Source organism: Sminthopsis crassicaudata, chromosome 5 (assembly GCF_048593235.1).
Source record: "Sminthopsis crassicaudata isolate SCR6 chromosome 5, ASM4859323v1, whole genome shotgun sequence".
Taxonomy (NCBI): domain Eukaryota; kingdom Metazoa; phylum Chordata; class Mammalia; order Dasyuromorphia; family Dasyuridae; genus Sminthopsis; species Sminthopsis crassicaudata.
This window is the reverse complement of record NC_133621.1, coordinates 81,999,081-82,017,181: the sequence shown is the minus strand read 5'-3', so window position 1 is coordinate 82,017,181 and position 18,101 is coordinate 81,999,081. Positions and strand designations below refer to the sequence as shown.

Below are 18,101 nucleotides of genomic sequence, written 5' to 3'. Positions count from 1 at the left end.
AAGATCCTCCCTAACACTAACACCAGCTAACATTAGCATCGATCAGTAGTCAATGAGGCAAAATGGTAGGGTACAAAGAGTAGTGGAATTGGGGTCATAGTCCCTTGCTTAAAATCCTCACTGTGCTTGCTACTTATATCTAGGTAATCTAGGGTAAACCACTTCATTTTTATGGGTCTCAGTTTCCTCACTTTTCAAATGAGGGGAGTTGGATTTGTCGATTTTCCGGTGTTTTCCTGACCCAAATCCTCCATTCCTGAGAATAAAATACAACTTTACCTGGGACACCAGTCCAAGCCTCTCCTTTCCTATTCTTGCATTTATGAGATCCTAATGAAAAGTGTCAGTGTGGTAAATTCCCATCGCTGCTTTTTAGTAACCATTGTGAGACCAGAGAACACTGTATTCATCAATTCAGTAAATCACATAGATGCGAAGCTAAACCGCTTCTTGCATCATGAAAACACATGAAGATTGATCACAGAATTAGACTGTCCTCCCAATAATGCCCTCAGCTGATCCAATACTTTATGTGGCTGATTTAGAAGCTCAGGCTGAAATATAGATGGGAGCAGTCTAGGTATTGTTGTTCCAAACAGCTCCAGAATCCATGTTGTTCAGGGAGGAGAAAGTAGATTTTTAAAATTGTTCATACTGGTAGCGTGGCTCACCTGAATGAGATATAGCCTACCCCAATTCCACAATCAATCAGCAGTAGCTGTGGACACCTATAATTAGATTATAAAATCATAACTGTAGTCATTTTACGTCTGTTGGCATAATTACATCAGCATGCTAATGTCCTTTTAATGGTATCTAATGATGTAATAAGAAATAATGGAATTTATTTGACAGCTACATAACCATTAACAAAACAGATTAAGCGTAACTAGCACTTCCATAAAAATGTGGGCAGCACCTAAAAGTGGCAGCTACCATGTTGGCTCCCCCCACTCAAACGATGATGTAATTTTACAAGGATCCTGATGTTGCTGATCATTCTCACTATGGGTTTGCTGTTGTTCAATTGTTTCAGTAAGCACTGATTCTTCAGGATCCCATTTGGGGTTTTCTTAGCAAAGATAATGGAGTAGTTTATGATGTCCTTCTTCAGCTCATTTTTCAGAACTGAAACAGAATTAAGTGACTTGCCCAGGGTCACACAGCTAGTAAGTATCTGAGGCTGGATTTGAATTTAGGAAGATGAGTCTTCCTAATTCCAGGCTTGAATCTCAAACCACTATTTATATCATCTAAATTCCCTTGAAACAGAAAGTATGAAATGCTTTCTGTGAATCAATTTGATGAATCAAGTATTTACAGAATTCCTCCTATGTGCTCTGCAGAGTAAGAGATGATGTGGATGCACTTGAGAATCTAATCCATTTTCCTTATTCTTCAAGGGCTTAAATTTAAACACAACAAACTGAGGGGGAGAAAGCAGCACAGAATGGAGTACTAAATTGGTGTAAGTCTTTGAAAATAAGGGATTTAGATAAGAAAAGCCCCATGGAAGCTAGAGCACATGAGACTTCGTGGTCTTTTTTTTTTCTTTTTGAGAGTGGGTTTCCCTATCTTGCTGAGGCTGGAGGTGTAGCAGATGTTCATGGCCTCCAAACTATGACCTGGACCAGTTTACCACTCTAACAATCTTGGGCCCCCTTTTCCTAAGAGTTTGTCATATTGGAGCTAGGCTTAGTGCAGTCCCTTGAGTGACAGCTCAGTGCAGCTCAGCCCTCCCAAAGTAAAGCCATCTTTTAACCTCAGCCTTCCTGGTAGCAGACATTACAGGCATGAGTCATCATTCCCTGCTTAATGTGTATCTTGAAGGCCAGGCTTAATAAGGGAAGGAAAGTAAAGAGGACAAGAAAATCAAAATAAATGAAGGCAGGAAGGCACAGGACTCTAAATACACATGGCATATGCAGTGAACTAATGAGGTCAGCTTGGTTAATGTAAAAGGGATGAGTTGGGTTATTATCAAAGGCTTTGAAAGGCTGATTTGGCCTTTAGTTTTCTTACTTTACAGGAAAGAGGGAGCTACTGAAGGTTAATGATCATGGGTAAAATATGATCAAAGTGTTTAAGGCTCGAAGATGAGGCTCACAGCTGTTTCATTGGGAAAGCTCAGGGTTTAACTCTTAGGAAGGATTATCAGGAATCACCACTGTACACAGCAGTAAAATCTGCTCAACAACTTGAGAAACACTAGTCAAGAATGTATTCCAAAGTAATCTTTAGGAAATGGGGAAAGGACTACAATAGAGAAATAAGTGCTTGGAACGAAGGATAAGAGGAGGAAAGGAAAGTGAGGATGTGCAAGTAATGGCCCCGACTCCCTCCAAAAGTAGCTCCCCTACTTTTTGCCATGGTATCCAGAATAGTCACTATTCCTTAAAAGTGAGGAGAGGGGATGGACTGAACAGAGTTAAAGGATGCCCTGAGCAGGCAAGGGTACATGCGTGAGGACATTGGAGGAAAACAAAATAGGAAAGGAAGTTTCTGAAAGGAGACATGGGAGGATCATAAAGACCGATTTTGCTCACTTTCTAATTTCCTGCCCTGGGTCTAGCTCTATAAAAACCCCATTAGATTGCTAACTGTTACTGCTAAGCCCACTTCCTAAGACCACCTTAGAGACTAATGTGAATATTCATTCTCTAGCCTGGCCTTCTACCTGAAAGTTTTTTCTAGCCTTTAAAGAGTTAAAATTGTTCCTAAATGGATCCCCTTTGCACATGACTGTGCTGTGACCTGCATCTAGGAAAATATAATGTTCTTCAACTCCAGTTCTCACAAATGAAAAATAATTGGATCTTTATGAGGGAAACCAAGGCATACAGAAGGGGCAATGGGAAGGACTAAGGCCATCCCAAGTTGAACAGCAACAGCATAAAGGTCACCCATACACTTAAATCACTGAATTCTATCTACTCTAAAATCACCACAGTGGGGTTTGTTCCACAGGAATGAAATGAAAATTCAGTGTTACAGCTCCTGAATAGCTGAGGAGGTTTTATTCAAACCCAGTTCTGTTTTTTTTCCTCTACTATCTAGTGTTTTTAGGCAGTAATAATATCATCTGAATATGTTTAGTCATCCCCAAAGTGGTTCTGGGCTGTTCCTTGATGGATAACTTGGATTTTTGCTCAATTCAATTGACTCTCACAAAGTCCTTATTTTTAATTAAGGCCTCTTTTATAGGAAACGTGATGTTTGGAGGTAAAGGGTGGGGCTGTGAGGGGGCCAGGTATTGATTTTCTCTTGACTGTGATGAGACATCTGGAGTGAGTGATTGACTTTTTTCCTCCATAGTAATTGCTAGCCAGATTAAGAGGGTGAGATGGAGCTGTGAACAGAGTTTCCAGAGCAAGGACAAGGATGAGGCTTAATTAACCTTACTCATGTACAGTGTGTTATTTCATTCTGGGCCCAAAGTTGATCCATAATGGCTTAACCTGGAATACAATCCACTCATAGACTTTGATGGTTACCTTGAAGACTGGATCAGAGGGGATACTGCTGTTCTCTCTTCATTCATTAAGTATTTAGTTAGCAATTGCTATGTTCTAAATTCTCAGAAGGATGAGAAAGAAATATTTGGCCTGATCCTTGGTTTCCAGGAAGGGATTATATAGTTAGAAATAAATTATATACAAATGTAAAGACAGATGGTAAGCACCCAGTGGTCAGGGGTGATATTCTATCCATTGCTGATTGACACATGGTGCTGTGCACATGGCAAGGGCTCAATATACAAGGAATAATGTTATAAAACAATAATAATAGTTGATATTTGTGTAACACTTTAAAGTTTATAAATACTATACATAATCTTTTCAATATGTAATCATATGTAGTAGACATGTATGTAGAAAAAACACACAGATATACATTATATACATGCACATATATGTGCACATGTGTATATATGTTTTGTATTACACATACATGCAGATATATTACCTTTAGAGACTGTATATATATTTTATATGTATGCATATTTGCATATGCAGATATTTATATACATGTTACTAGAACCTCACACGAATTCTTCAGGTAGGTTCCTTTAGTGAGGCACAGCAATCCAAAGTCATATTATTTGTCTAGGGTGACATTCTTAACCTGGAGTCCATCAATTTGCTTTTTAGGTGTTTTGAATAACTATATTTAACATAATAGATTGCCTTTATAATCTTATGTATTTTACTTTAGTCATTTAAAAATATTATTCTGAAAAGGGGGCCATAGGTTTATGAGTTCCAAAAGGATTGATGATAAAATATCAATTCTTGGTCTAGGGTTATAGAGTTGGTAAGTAATAGAGCCTAGTAGTCAGTCAGTGAGCCAACAAGCATTTATTAAGTGCCAACTATAAACAAGATCCTGGATCAGATGCCCCTCATCTTTCCTTTCAGGGTCTCCTTACACATACTGTCTCTCTTCTTCTTTCTTTACTTCTGAATCCTCACATTCACACTTGGCAGCCTAACTCTCTATCACACCAACTCCCTTCTCTACTTCTTAACAATAACAACAACAAAAAAAAGGCAATGCAACAACAACTACCAATCCCTGTTCATAGTCTAATAAGGTAGACCTACATAAACAACTTTACACAAATATACTATATAAATGCTAAAATGAAAATAATCAATAGCCTCTGATCTACTGTGCCACACAAAATGCTTAAATATAGGGTAGTGCCACAGAACTATTGAATACGGTATTCTGGATTCCAGTCCAAGCCAATTATGCCCCTATTATGTAGAAGCCACTGGGATGTAAAGACAAAAAAAAAAAATCTCTGTCCCCAATGAGCTTATGTTCTGCCTGAGAAGTTGTGGGAGTGAAATAAAACATATAAAAGATAAATAAGCACATGTCCATATAAGGAGGGAAAGAACATTTTAACTGGGAGGATCAGGAAAGGCTTTCCATAGTAAATGAGAAATGTGCCAGGACAAAAGCTAGAGATCTGGGAGGCAGAGGTGAAGAGGATATGCATTGTTGGCCTGGGTAACAGTTTTACAAAAGTTCAGAGGAAGGAGAAAAAATGATGACTGAATGAATACATTACTAAATCAGTCATTTTAGCTAGAACATGGATTATATTGCCCAAACTTTCCTATTTCTATGGATGTATTACTTTTCTATCTTCCTCTAAGCCCTTAGAAAGGACTTCTTAATCCCCGCCTCCTCTCCCTTAATGCATCACGCCTCCAACCACCACACAATCTGTTACTATGTTCTCTTCATTCCACTTTTGCAATATCTTCTTTTTTATGGTCATTAACTAGTTCAGACTCTTTTTACTATTTACCTGGTCCAGTATTTCCTACTTTGTCTCTCTGTCTCAAGTCTTTCTACAATCTGGTAAAGGCTGACCTTTACCAGATTAATCTTTTTTTGTTGTTGTTGTTGTTGTTGACTGTCCTTCTCTCTTCTGCTCAAAAAGCATTTGCAACTCCCTGCTGTCCCCTGAATGAAATCCAAACCTCATATACTTGCATCCAAGTATCCTATAATCTGGTTGGTTCCAACATGCTTTTTCATATTTATGTCACATTTTTGTAAACTTGTCAACTATAATAGTATTATTTGTGCTCATATTATACCAATAAGGTTGTACATTACCTTAGAGTGGGGGATATCCTTATCCTTTTTTTTTGTATACACCATAATATTTAAAGCAGTGCCTTGTACAAAATAGGCACTGGAACCATAACACTGATATGAATACTGGCTTGTGTCAATTAGACAAAGATGTATACATATACAGTGGATGTACTCAAAATCAGTTTAATTTTTGGAGAAAATATTCCATCTGGTATGTATATACATATATGCATGCATGAACACAATATATGGATTATGTATGTATGTATATGTATACACACAATATATGGGTGTATATGTATGTGTGTGTACAGATTTATGTGTGCATATATATAATGTTATGTTGTCTCCTTGTATTGGAATGCAAGATCCATAAGGGTAGGAACTGTCTTTGATGATTTTGTAATTATATCTATGGTGATTAGCACAATGTTTGACATCTCATAAGCATTTAATAAATGATTTTAAGTTCATGAATAAATGTGTATTGATGTTGAAGTAGCAATTATTAAATACAAAATACAATACATACTATAAGAATTCAAGAAAGAAGACAAATATAAATCCTTCCAGCAGAATGTAAATTCTCTTCAAGATGGGGACTACAATTTGATAAATGTTTGTCAGATTAGATTGATCATTTGGGTTAATCCAAGGGTTGAATAAGGTTGATTTGCAAAGAAAAGGACCCTGAGAATGAATAATTTATATAAAAATAAAGAGGTAAATGGGAATTTTAAGGAAGAGAAGAAAAATGAGATCAGAAAAAGAACAAACCTAATATCAGAGTCAGAGAAGCATAGCGTGTTCATCTCAAAGCAAAGAGAATGGCTGATCTGGCATCAGCATGCCTCCAAATACTTTCCAAACCTGCTTTCATGAAGTATGTCACACTGATTGTGAGTTAGCCTACCTAGTATTATCCACACTAGACAAAAAAAATTTAAATCAGAGCACAAAACAGGATAGGTGGTAATTCTTTGGCTATTGCTCTTCATTTTGACTTGCTTATCCCTATCTCTAATAAACATTTCAACCATTATCATAGAGTTTCTTCATAACTGGATTCTTGAGTCCTATTGTTATGGAGCTCTACTGTCTAATTTCCTGGTACTTTAATTCCATATAGACATTTGGCCTCTTATCTTTCTCTTGTTCTTACATTTTATTCCCCTTCACACTTTATTATTTAGCTACATTCCTCTACAAGATGTGGCTCTCATAGAACACTTCATTTCCTGACTCCATACATTTACTTGGCTCTTCTGTTCCCTCTGACTCCTAGCCTTCCTGTTTTTCTTTAAGATTCAGTTCAAATCTTTCTGGAAGAGATTTTGTCGTCACCATTCCCAGCTTCCCTTCTCTCGCTCTTGGTGCCTTCCCTCTAAAATTGCCTTCCATTTATACAATTTTCTACATGCTTCTTTGTATGTTCATTTCCTCATTAGAATTTGAGATCCTTGGGATCAAGGGCTAATTTTTTTGTTCTTGTTATATTTTATTATGTTTTTATCATTTTTCCAAATACATGTAAAAATAGTTTATAAAATCTAATGTTACAATTTTTTCTCCTTCCCCCTCTCCTCCCTTCTTCCCTAGACAGCAAGCAATCCAATATAGGTTGAACATGTGCAATTCTTCTAAACATATTTCCATATTTATCATGGTGCACTAGAAAAAACAGATCAAAAGGGAAAAAATGAAAAAGAAAAAAAAGAAGCAAGCAAACAACAAAAAAAGATGAAAATCCTATGATTTGATCTACATTAGTCTCCATAGTGGTCATTCTATATGTGGATGGCTCTTTCCATCATAAGTCTATTGGAACTGCCTTGAATCATCTCATTGTGGAAAAAAGCCAAGAAGGACTATTTTTGAATCCTTTCCTTGTATTCCAATACTTAGCATGGTATAAACTGCCACACAGTAAATGAATAATAAGTACTATCTGACTGACTTTTAACTGTTTCTTCATGCTATGTTAATCTTTATTAACCTTAGACTTGGGCTAACTACTTAGAAATCTGGGGCCTGCCTGGCTCACAAAGTTACAGTAAGGAAAGTTTTCTGAAAACCTCAAAACACAATGTGAATCATTATTAGTTCTTCCTGCTTGTGCATGTTTCCCATATGTTGATCTTAATTCCTTCCATGGGATCATGGTATTTATGCACCGTTCTCTAATGTCTGAGCTTTTGTCCACTACCTCTTGTTATGCTTCAATCCTTCAGTGTTCATTAGACTTTCTTGGTCCAACTGTGATGACTTCTTCAGGCTTGATGCTGCCAAGACCCAGCATAGTTAAAGGGGTCCTACTGGGGAGTAAATGAGAAGACACTTCACACTTCACAGGATTCCTGGGAGGAGTAGGAGTCATCACCCTGAATACCAATTATCGTGGTACATTCTGCAGATGTAAAAGGTGTCAGTAATTGGATCTTTACTGACCTCATGATGTAATCGGAGAGTTGCTTCTTAAAAAAAAAAATTCCCAATATTAGCATTTTGAATATTTTTTTCTGATGTTTTGTTTGTTCTGTTTTGTTTTGGTAAACATAAAACATAAGACATGGAATAACTTCAACTTCCTATTCTTTGCATTGTGGATAGATGGAATTTTACTGGAGCTAGTAAATTAAGTGGAAAGTCAGTAAAATGAAGAAGAGAGTAAACACTTTTGCTGAGAAAGAGAAAAAAATGCCAGTGAAGAATTAGAGACTTGTCATGTTTCAAACATGACAATTCCATCTAAAAGCAAAAAAGGACATGAATATAGGACTACTGATAAAGAATGACTAATATGATAAGTTTAACTAAATCATAAAATCTATCAACAATATCTCTTTTGTTGGGTTGCTTTCAGTTTTCTAGTGAGAAGAGCATATCCAATTTTTGTTACATATTCAATTCAAAGGAGAATTCATTTACAAAAAGGAACATCTCTTATAATTGTGTAATAGATAAAATCCTTTAGTAAATATAAAGCAATTTGGAGGCTTAAGTGGATTTTTTCTATGATACACCCCCTTTTTCCAAAACAAAGTCAAATTAAAACATCATCTGAAGATCAAAAGATGCAATAATAACAATTTTCAGAATATATTTAGGTCTGCCATACCTAAAAATTATATTGATGACATTATCAATATCCAAACTGACTTGAATTGGGAAGAATTACCAAGCAAGTCATCAGGGAATCATTACAACAGCTATAGTCATTACTATTGCATAAAAAAATCAGTGTAACACTATGATCCATTTTGGCACAAGGTTAGCTGTTCAAGAACTCCCTTTTGCCTCTCTCAAAAAATTCCCATATGCACAAACCCACAAAATCTCATTATGAGGAATACTCATTCATAAAAGGTCCATTAAAAGAAGCCAGATGGTAAGAGAGCAAGACTCAGGACGATTTTTTTTTCATTAGGCATTTGCTGTTTTCTAAAGTCCTTTATGAGGACCACCTATGGGAGGGACTAATTACAAAATTAGAAAATTACCATTAAAAGGTCAAGTGGCTTGTCTTTTGTTGAGCAGTTACAAAGTATCAGGACAGAACTTGAATCCAGGCCTTCTGACTTCAAGGCCAGCTTGAGAACAATTGTGGTATACTGACTCTCAGGACACATAGAAAGTAGTCAATAAAAGCTTAATGAGTTATTAACTGGCATGTAGAAATATATACTTAGAGATTTAAGTGGCCACAGTACTAACCCTTCCATAATCCTGGGAAAGATAAGTCACATTCTTAGACTCCTTTTTGGCAAAGATAATCTCTCCATTGTTCCAGTTTTTGAGAGAAAATATGTCTTACTTTAATCCCTACTAAACAATATTCCTGAAGTGGTCTTCTGGCTCAAATTTAGATTCAGGAGTTTTAGAGAATTGTATTAGTTCTCTTGGGCTATGAGGAAAGAATTTGTTTCTATAGTAGCGAAATACATGGTCTGCAAAATTCAACATTTCCAAAGAAGTCCAGCTTAGAAAGAATGAATGACCAAGTATAAGAGCAGAATGTGATTCTCTAACCACTTATATAACCATGATAACAGCATAAACCCAGAAGGTAGGAAGATTCAATTCTCTGCCATGATGTCACTTGGGCTTATAATCTGGAAGCAGTACTTTTTGATTGTGCCCTTTGAAAAAAAAAGGAAGCACACAAGAGTATGGCAAAGCCACATCTAGGAGTATAAAAAGCATGAAATCATAGAAAGAGCATACTGATGAAGACCTTAGAGATTCTAGCTCTAAAGCTGGAAAAGCACCTTAGAGGCTATTTAGCCCATTCTCTTCCTTGTGGCTAATGATGAAGATAAAATCTAGATGTATGTCATAGAGGGTAGTTCCTCATGCTCTATCCCTTCAAAGTCATCCATTTTCTAAGGTCTGACCTTCTATAAGTTTAAGTAAAAAAGGGAGAGAGATACAGTCAGAGAGAGAGATGGAGGAAGAAAAGGAGGAGAAAGGAAGGAGAAGAGAGCAGAGCAGAGAAAAGAGCAACAAAGACAGAGAGAGAAACAGAAGAACAGAAAAAGGAGAGAAGAAGGGAAGAGAAAAGAGAAGAACAGAGTTAGAGAGGAGGGAGGAGAGTGGAAAAGTGGAAGGGAGGGGGAGAGAGAACTGCATTCAGAAATAGGAGATTTGTATTCAAGTCCTAGTTCTGTCAGTTAGATAAATTGAGTTTGAATTCCAGGTTTGCCATTTATTGCCCTTGTGAATTTGACTATGGCATTAAGCCACTGAGATTCTCAGGTTTCCTCATCAGTAAAATATGCATGAGACTAATTCATCTTTGATATGCTTCTATGTGTTCATGTGACTGTTTGTGTCCATCCTTTTAGAACTTCTTTCCAACTTCAGATTCTCTAGGAAGCCTCCCACCATGGATTTCTCCTGATTCTTCTTTCTCCCTTTCCTATTCACAATCCCCTCAGCACTTATATGCTTGGGTAATTTTACATTACACATGTTTCTCTCTTCGTTTCCTGGGTAAACACCCTGTTTTCCAGATAGTTTGTAAGATCTTAAAGAAAAAGAATCAGCTCAAATCTTTTATATGTTCACTAGTGACAAGTCAAGGGCTGAGTAGCCCCAAAGGCTTTAATAAATGGTTACTGGCTGCCGTCTTTTCATCCATCTCATTTCATACCTTTTAGCCTAGTTATCTTTCCTTTTGGAGATTATTCCAGATGTTTCATAATTAAACTCAGGTTTCACTTACTATTTAAATAACTTACCCTGAACTACTGGGATTTTCCTCTTTACTCCTTACCAAACAGATTCTCTTTAATATAATTAAAAAAAAAAAAAAACCCTCTAGCACTGGGCTTTTCTCTCATGCTTTGATTTGTGAAACTGACTGCAGTGTGATGCAAGGATACAATCAAAAGATGTCCCCCTCCTTCAGGTACCTACCTGACATCCACAATGGTGGCAGGGGGCAACTTCAATAGATATTCCAGAGCCTTGATCAACTTCTTCCCCTTCTCCACACTCAGAGGGCTGTTGAAGGGAAGCAAAAAGGGAAGGGGTTGGGGGGAGAGAGAAAAAAAATCACATTGTTACAAAACTGGAACTCATCAATACTTGAGAGGCTAAGAGTCCCCAAAGAGTTATCACCTTGGCCTCTTAGACTCTGAAAGCCACCACTGCTACTGTATTCCTGTCACATAGTGATCATGATATCAGGGGAATTGGGATCAGGTGCTTCTTCAGGCATGATGAATCACCTGAATTTTCCAGCAATAAGACAAACAATAAGGTGCAAATGGAATTGTTAGGAAGTGTAATGGGCCTATGATGCAGCAACTGGCTCATCTCAGCCTTCAATAAAAAATATAATAAAGGGGGTGGGGAGGGGAGGGAAGAAAGGGAAAGGAAGGAGAAGGCTGGGAGCCCAAGATAGAAACAAATGCTGAAAGTCAAATTGCAGGGCTGGGTATCAAATGGACAAGGCAAAAGCATATTTTTAAATTCATTAGTGTCTGAAATGAATCCTCGCTTGCTGAAAGGACACCCAAATATTACGTATTTAAGAGTAAACAATAGAAATAGACAGATGAGACCAGGAAGGGAGATTCAAAAGGATCAGAGGTGTATATGTCTGTGTATTGTAATGACACAATGGCCTTATATTCTGTAACTCACATAAAGACCATATTTACATAAATAGAACAGCTTTATTGTGCTGAAGCTGGGGTGCAATCAAGTCTCTAATATAAATGCATCATTCCCATTAATAAGCCACAAGCAGTCTTACAAATAAAAAAAAACTTTAAAGGTTCAGGTGCCATATAACAGATTGCTCAAGTGAAGAGGATAATCATTTGGGAAGGAAGGATCACTTTGGTTAAAAAAAAGAGAGAGATTATTTTTGTACAGGTATTAATTACAGAATTTAATCTATATTATTAGTAAAAAAAACAATATGGAGGGCTGGAAAAATATAAGGGGAGATGCCACCATATTATCTATTTTATAGTCAATCTATTAGTTCAGTTTTATGATAGTGAGAATAAAAAATAATTGGTGACATTATGGTGCAATGAATAGGGAAGAGAAAAAGGAGCATTTATATATCACTTACTATGTGCCAGGAATATGTGCTAAGATTTGTTTTACAAATATCCCATTTGATCCTCCCAGCAAACCGGGTCAGTGGGTATGATCATTATTCTTATTTTATAGTTGGGAAAACTGAGCAAGGAGAAGTTAGATCACTTGGCCAGGATCGCAGAGCTATTGAATGTGTGAGCCTACATTTGAATTCATGTCTTCCTGACTTCAGGTCCACCACTCTATTCACTGCACCAACAGCTGCATTCATGATAATGGGCTAAATTAAGAATCCAGAAGACCCCACTGAAAAAAATAACGTCTCATGAATAAAAGTTCTGCCTCAGATACTGCTAGTCACATCATTCTGGGCAAATCACTTAACCTGAAGTGTCTCTCTAAGATTTAAATACTGACAATAGCTGGCAAAGGAAATCTGCACATGAGGAATTCATCAAAATAACAGATCTTCCATATAGCTTGTTTTGTCCATCAAGTGGTTAATTGCATATGACTTTTAATAATGAAAAGAATGCAGTATACCTATATTGATAGCTGCCTTACAAGTTATCTTCCACCAATGCATCCCCACTAATTAATTATCTAACAGATATTTATGGAACATTGTATAGTCAGTACTGAGGTGCTCAGAATGGGAAGAGCAAGGTATGGACCTTAACCTTTAAAAGCTTTAAATTCAACTGATGAGTGAGGCTCATGCAATTGTGAATGATGTAAGAAAATGTATAATTAGGTGTCAATTATTGTAAGGTAGGCATTTTATTCCTCTCTGGCTCTTCTTGATCCTATTTGGGCTTTTCTGACAGAGATATGAAGTGGTTTGCCATTTCCTGTTCCAACTCATTTTACAAATGAGGAAACTGAAATAAACAGGGATAAATGACTTGCTCAAGGTCACACAGTTATCTGAAGCTAAATCTGAACTGAAGAAGATGAGATTCCTGAATCCAGGCCTGGTCCTCTATCTTCTGCACCATCTAGCTGCCTGACACAAAACAGACATTTAGTGTTTACTGATTGACTGATTTTCTTTGACTTTGGAAAAGAGATACTTCTCATTTTAAAAAAGTGAACTCCTTAACATATCTCTCCCCATTGCCCTATTCCTACTTGCTCTACATTCACATCTTCAGCCTTCCCATGTTGGATAACTCCAACTACAAGCTTCGTTTCTCTCTTAACCTATGATCATACACTTCTGACATCACAAAATGGCTGCTAGCTATTTCTACCTATCCTCATTGAACCTCAAATTCAATATATTTAAAACCAAAGTGATTCATTGTCTCTACAAAACCAGGTCCTATTAATCTATGGTAACACCATTCTCTAATTCTCCAACCTTGAAATCTTGAGTTAATATTTGAAAAACCTTTCTCTTCCCTTCTTGATTCCAAGTCAAAATTCTATTAATTCTGCCTCCAAAATTTCTCTTGCATTTCATCCTACACTTGCAAGAGTATAGTATGTAATTTTAGTTCTTAAGAAATATTTGTTAAGTAAAATACATATATGAGATATCTCTTGGAGGAAAGCCTCTAACCCCTTAAAACTTTGGAAGATAGGCTGGATTGCATGTTTCAGTCAGCAGAAAAAGAAAATTAAACTTAACATTTTTGCTTGTAGATAGAAAAGATAGTCAAGAGAACGATTTTTTTTTCAATGAATGAGATTTCATCAAAATTTAAAACTGGAAGACACATCAAAGACTGTCAGATCATCCAGCTTTAGCAATGATGAAATTTCTAGGAACAGAATAGGCCATCTCTTTGTCGAAAACTGTGGGAAAGAAAAAGAAAATAAGGCATGATGATAAAAGTTTTTGAGATGTAGGATAAAGGGAAAGATTAAATTTATGCAAAGTAGCTATTTCCTTTATAAAGTAAGAAGCAAGGTTCTTTCTTCAAAAAAAAGGTAGAGAGGGTGGTATAGGAAAAAAGAGAGGAATAGGGCAATGGGGAGGGATAGGTTGGGGAGTTCACTTTCTTAAAATGAGAAGCATCTCTTTTCCAATGTAGCGAACACCACAGATTTCCAAACAAGAAAGAAAAGATTGCCATGTAATAGTGAGAGCCCAGTTAATATATATCAACATCAGTTTGTGGTAGATACAACTGTCATGGTTTTAACATTTCCTCCAGAAGCAGTCAGTTGTTGACAGAAGCAATATGAGAAGACATGCCTTCTGACTTTCATTCCTGTGCTCCTTCCTATTCCCCAATTATGGCTGAGAAGTTACAGTTCGTTGTTTTTTTCTACATAACTATTTTTCAAATAACTATCTCTTTAAGTAACTGGGATCTTCTGTTTTTCTAGGTAATTGTGGGGGGGAAGGAAAAAACTTCAACTATAACTTTTGTGTTTTTGTCATCATTTCATGCTTTGTCTGTTCAGATACTATGGTTCATCACTTTTTTTCTTTCATCAACTTATACAGTGCCCCAAGGATATCTGCATTTAAATCAAATCTGATTGGGACATAAAACATTCCATAGTCTATCACATTCCCATAGTCCCAACCCCAAATACTCTAGGGACTCCCTGTCACACAAACAGATGTAACCCCACAGGCCATGTATACCTTGGTATTTTGTAAGGATTATAAAGAAGATGTACCTGTCTAATAATCAAAAGATTTGAGCATTTTAGTAGGCGAAATATAGCACAGAGCATAGCATGGAAAGGGTTTGTGAGAACTCTGCATTCTTGCCAAGTAGCATGAAAATGGAGTAGTCAGTGATACAAAGAAGAATGTGTTAATTAGGGACACTGTGTTTTAACTGCAAAAATCTGATTTTAGATTTTTATTGCATTTATGAGACACATAGACTATTGACTGTGATAACATTGTAAGGCTTAAAATAAAGGAATTTTTTTTTAATGTACCTGAAAATTGTTTTTATTTTTTCCCTTTTAACCCTACACATAAACATTATATTATGCAGACAGAGGCTCTCTCAGATAGAGTTACTATCTTCATTTCAAGTTGCATGTCCCCTCATTTTCATTCATGAACCTCTCTCCATTCCAATGAAGTTTGACCAGTCTTCTGACGTATTTGGTTCCTGCCATTCAATCCACCAATCCAATATAATAACAACTTATTAAGATCCTGTTTTGCATAAGATCCCATGATTACTTGTGAGGAATTCAAGAACAAAATGAAAAACAGTCTTTTCTCTCCAGAAATTTCTCCTCCTTCATTGAGGTGATATAAAATGCAAATCAATAAGCCAAGGAAGAAAAGATAACTAATTACCAAAAAGAAAAGTTATTGACACTAGAACGTACCAATAAATGAATTTAGACAATGGTAAGAGAGAAATGTAAGGCAAAATGTAAAGCCATGTAGCTTTACAATAGCATAGAGAAAAGAAACTGAAGGCTGAGTTTGGGAAATAAAAAGTGAGTCAGTATAAAATATGGGAAAGAAATTAGCACATAATAGGCCTGGAAAGGTAGGCTAAATTTTGACACACGTTAAATTTCAACCTAAAATTCCTATTTTTTACTAGAGATAAAAAGGAATTGACGGATTTTCTTCAACCATACAGTGACATTGTCAGACTTGCAATGAGAAGATTATTTAAGGAACTATATGGAGAAGGCCTGCAGAAGAGAAAGAATGAAAACATGGAGTTCAATTAGCAGGGTTTTGTATCAGTCCAAGTTAAAAGAAAATGGGAGCCTTGTTTAAGAGATATTCTTGTACTCTAAGCTATAGGGGCAGACATGAAATATGTAGTGAATGTAGAAGCAGCATGATTTGGTAACTGATTAGATATTGGGGGAAGGAAAGGATAGAAGCAAGATTGATTCCAAGATTTTGAGCCTAAGATAAAAGGAAGGATAGGGAAAAGGATGCTCTTGAAAAAGAGAAATGTGGAAGAAGGATGAATTTAGCTGGAAAGAGAATGAGTTCTATTTTGATTATGTTAAGTTCAAGATGCATTATGGACAAATGATGAAAGATGTAAACAAATGATTGGTGCTGTGGGTCTATGAGTGATAATCACATAGGGATGGATTTATAGCTTTGCATGCAGATTATTTGCACAGAGATAATTGAATCCATGAAACTCAGTGACTGAATCAAGAGGCGTGCAAAGAAATAGCAGAAAATATCCAAAGACATTCCCATTTTTGGTGGAGAGAACATGGATGATGATTTTGAAACAAAGATCAGACACTAATCAAACAAGTAGGAAGAAAATTAGAGAATGCCATATATTGCAAATCCAGATCGGTGAAAATATCCAGAAGGAAGGGATGTTAGCAAGAAGATACTGCCAAGAAGACTAGAATGAGAGCTGAGAAAAAAATTGTAAATTTAATAATTGCTAAGCTGGTTACCTTGGGGAGAGCATTTTCAGATGAGTGGTAATGTTGAAGGTCAAACTATAAGGGGGAGAGGAGTAAGAAAAAGAGGAAGTGGAGGCTTTTCTGATATTTTGAACACTAAAATGAAAAGAGAGGTAGAATGACAGCTTGAGGAGATAATAGGGTCCACATGCGCTAGTTTTAATCATGCTATACTCAGACATGTCTGTAGGACATTTCCAATCCCATCTATTCAAATATGATCCCATCTTCAACATCCAACTTCAATCCCAATAAAAAATTATAATAAAAAAATATATGGCTTCTGTCAAACCTCTCCAGTCTTTTCCAACCTACAATCATTTCTCTATTCTCTTATTATATATTACTGCCATCTACTGTCAAACATCCTTTGCTAGGAATAGGGAACTGAAGGTATAGTCCACTGTTACAATTCAGATAGGGAGTTTGTGGCTAATTTTTACCATAGCACTCATGATAACTGAACCTTCAGATTTTGGTACTCTCTCTGTATGCGCTCTGAAGCAGTTCTTCAGAATAATAAAAATATCTATGATCACCCGCATATCACCAATAGTGATGCAAGATGTAAAAAATTAAGAACAGTATGTCATGAGTTTTTGTAATTCCACTTTCCAGTAACAACAAGTCTCATTTATGTTTCTACTCTACTTACTAACACCATCCATTCTTTTGTACAACTATGAAGAGATTTTACCCGGCTCCCCCAAAATACTTTGACAGAGGCAAATTGATCACTAGTTCCTTGAACTGCAACTTACTGATAGGAATGATTAAGGGAAACCTCTCTGACACTTCTAAACTCATAACTCAGATAGTATTCACTTGGTGTTTAGCTTTTAATAGCAATCGAATTGTCATTTGATACTTAAAATGAGAGTGTGATTTGGGCATGGATGCATGAATTTACCAGAAAGACTACCAGCTCTGTCATACCCCTTAGTATGATTAACTGAAGCTCCAGAGTAACAAATTTATTCTCTGTAATCCAAATATAAATTAGGACTTGAACTATTCCTGATAACTGACATGTGAAGTAACAAAAGAAATATATTTACTCTAAAGGAAAACATTAGTTTAGCTGGCTGGATAAAGCATTGGAGTATGATTCACAAAAGAGCAAAAATAGCCTTGAGTTTATGAGCAGTCCTACACAAAAAGATATTAACACTAGCCAATAACCATACCCCCTCCATGAGGGTCCAGATAGAAGTTGATAAATGCAAGAAATTACAGCAAAGGAGTCGAATTTGAAAAACCCAATGATCGTATACTTACATTTGCTACCCCTTATCCAGGTTTGGATGTGCCTGCATAGTCATAAGAAAGATCTACCAAATGTTATCCAAACTTATTACCCTTTTCAGACGATGGGTTCATATAAAAACAAGAAAATATTGGGCATATGTCTGTAAAAAATGTAAATTCCTCCTTGTTGCTGACTCTCCTACATTTACTTATATATTTCTGATTAATGGACAAATCGAAAATAATCCTATGGATACTTGGACATGAGAGAGGTAAGAGATGGAAGTTTTCAG

At 36.3% G+C, this 18,101-nt stretch overlaps 1 protein-coding gene across 6 annotated transcripts in view; it reads right to left on the bottom strand.

The window, feature by feature from the left end:
• The window catches only part of PTPRN2 (protein tyrosine phosphatase receptor type N2), a 1,470,018-nt gene that overhangs the window by 765,746 nt on the left and 686,171 nt on the right, over positions 1 to 18,101 (bottom strand). For all 6 annotated transcript variants that reach the window (XM_074267305.1, XM_074267309.1, XM_074267307.1 and 3 more), the window contains one exon: positions 11,038 to 11,124. In XM_074267305.1, the coding sequence (XP_074123406.1) occupies positions 11,038 to 11,124 (87 nt within the window). The remainder of the gene's footprint in view (positions 1 to 11,037; positions 11,125 to 18,101) is intronic.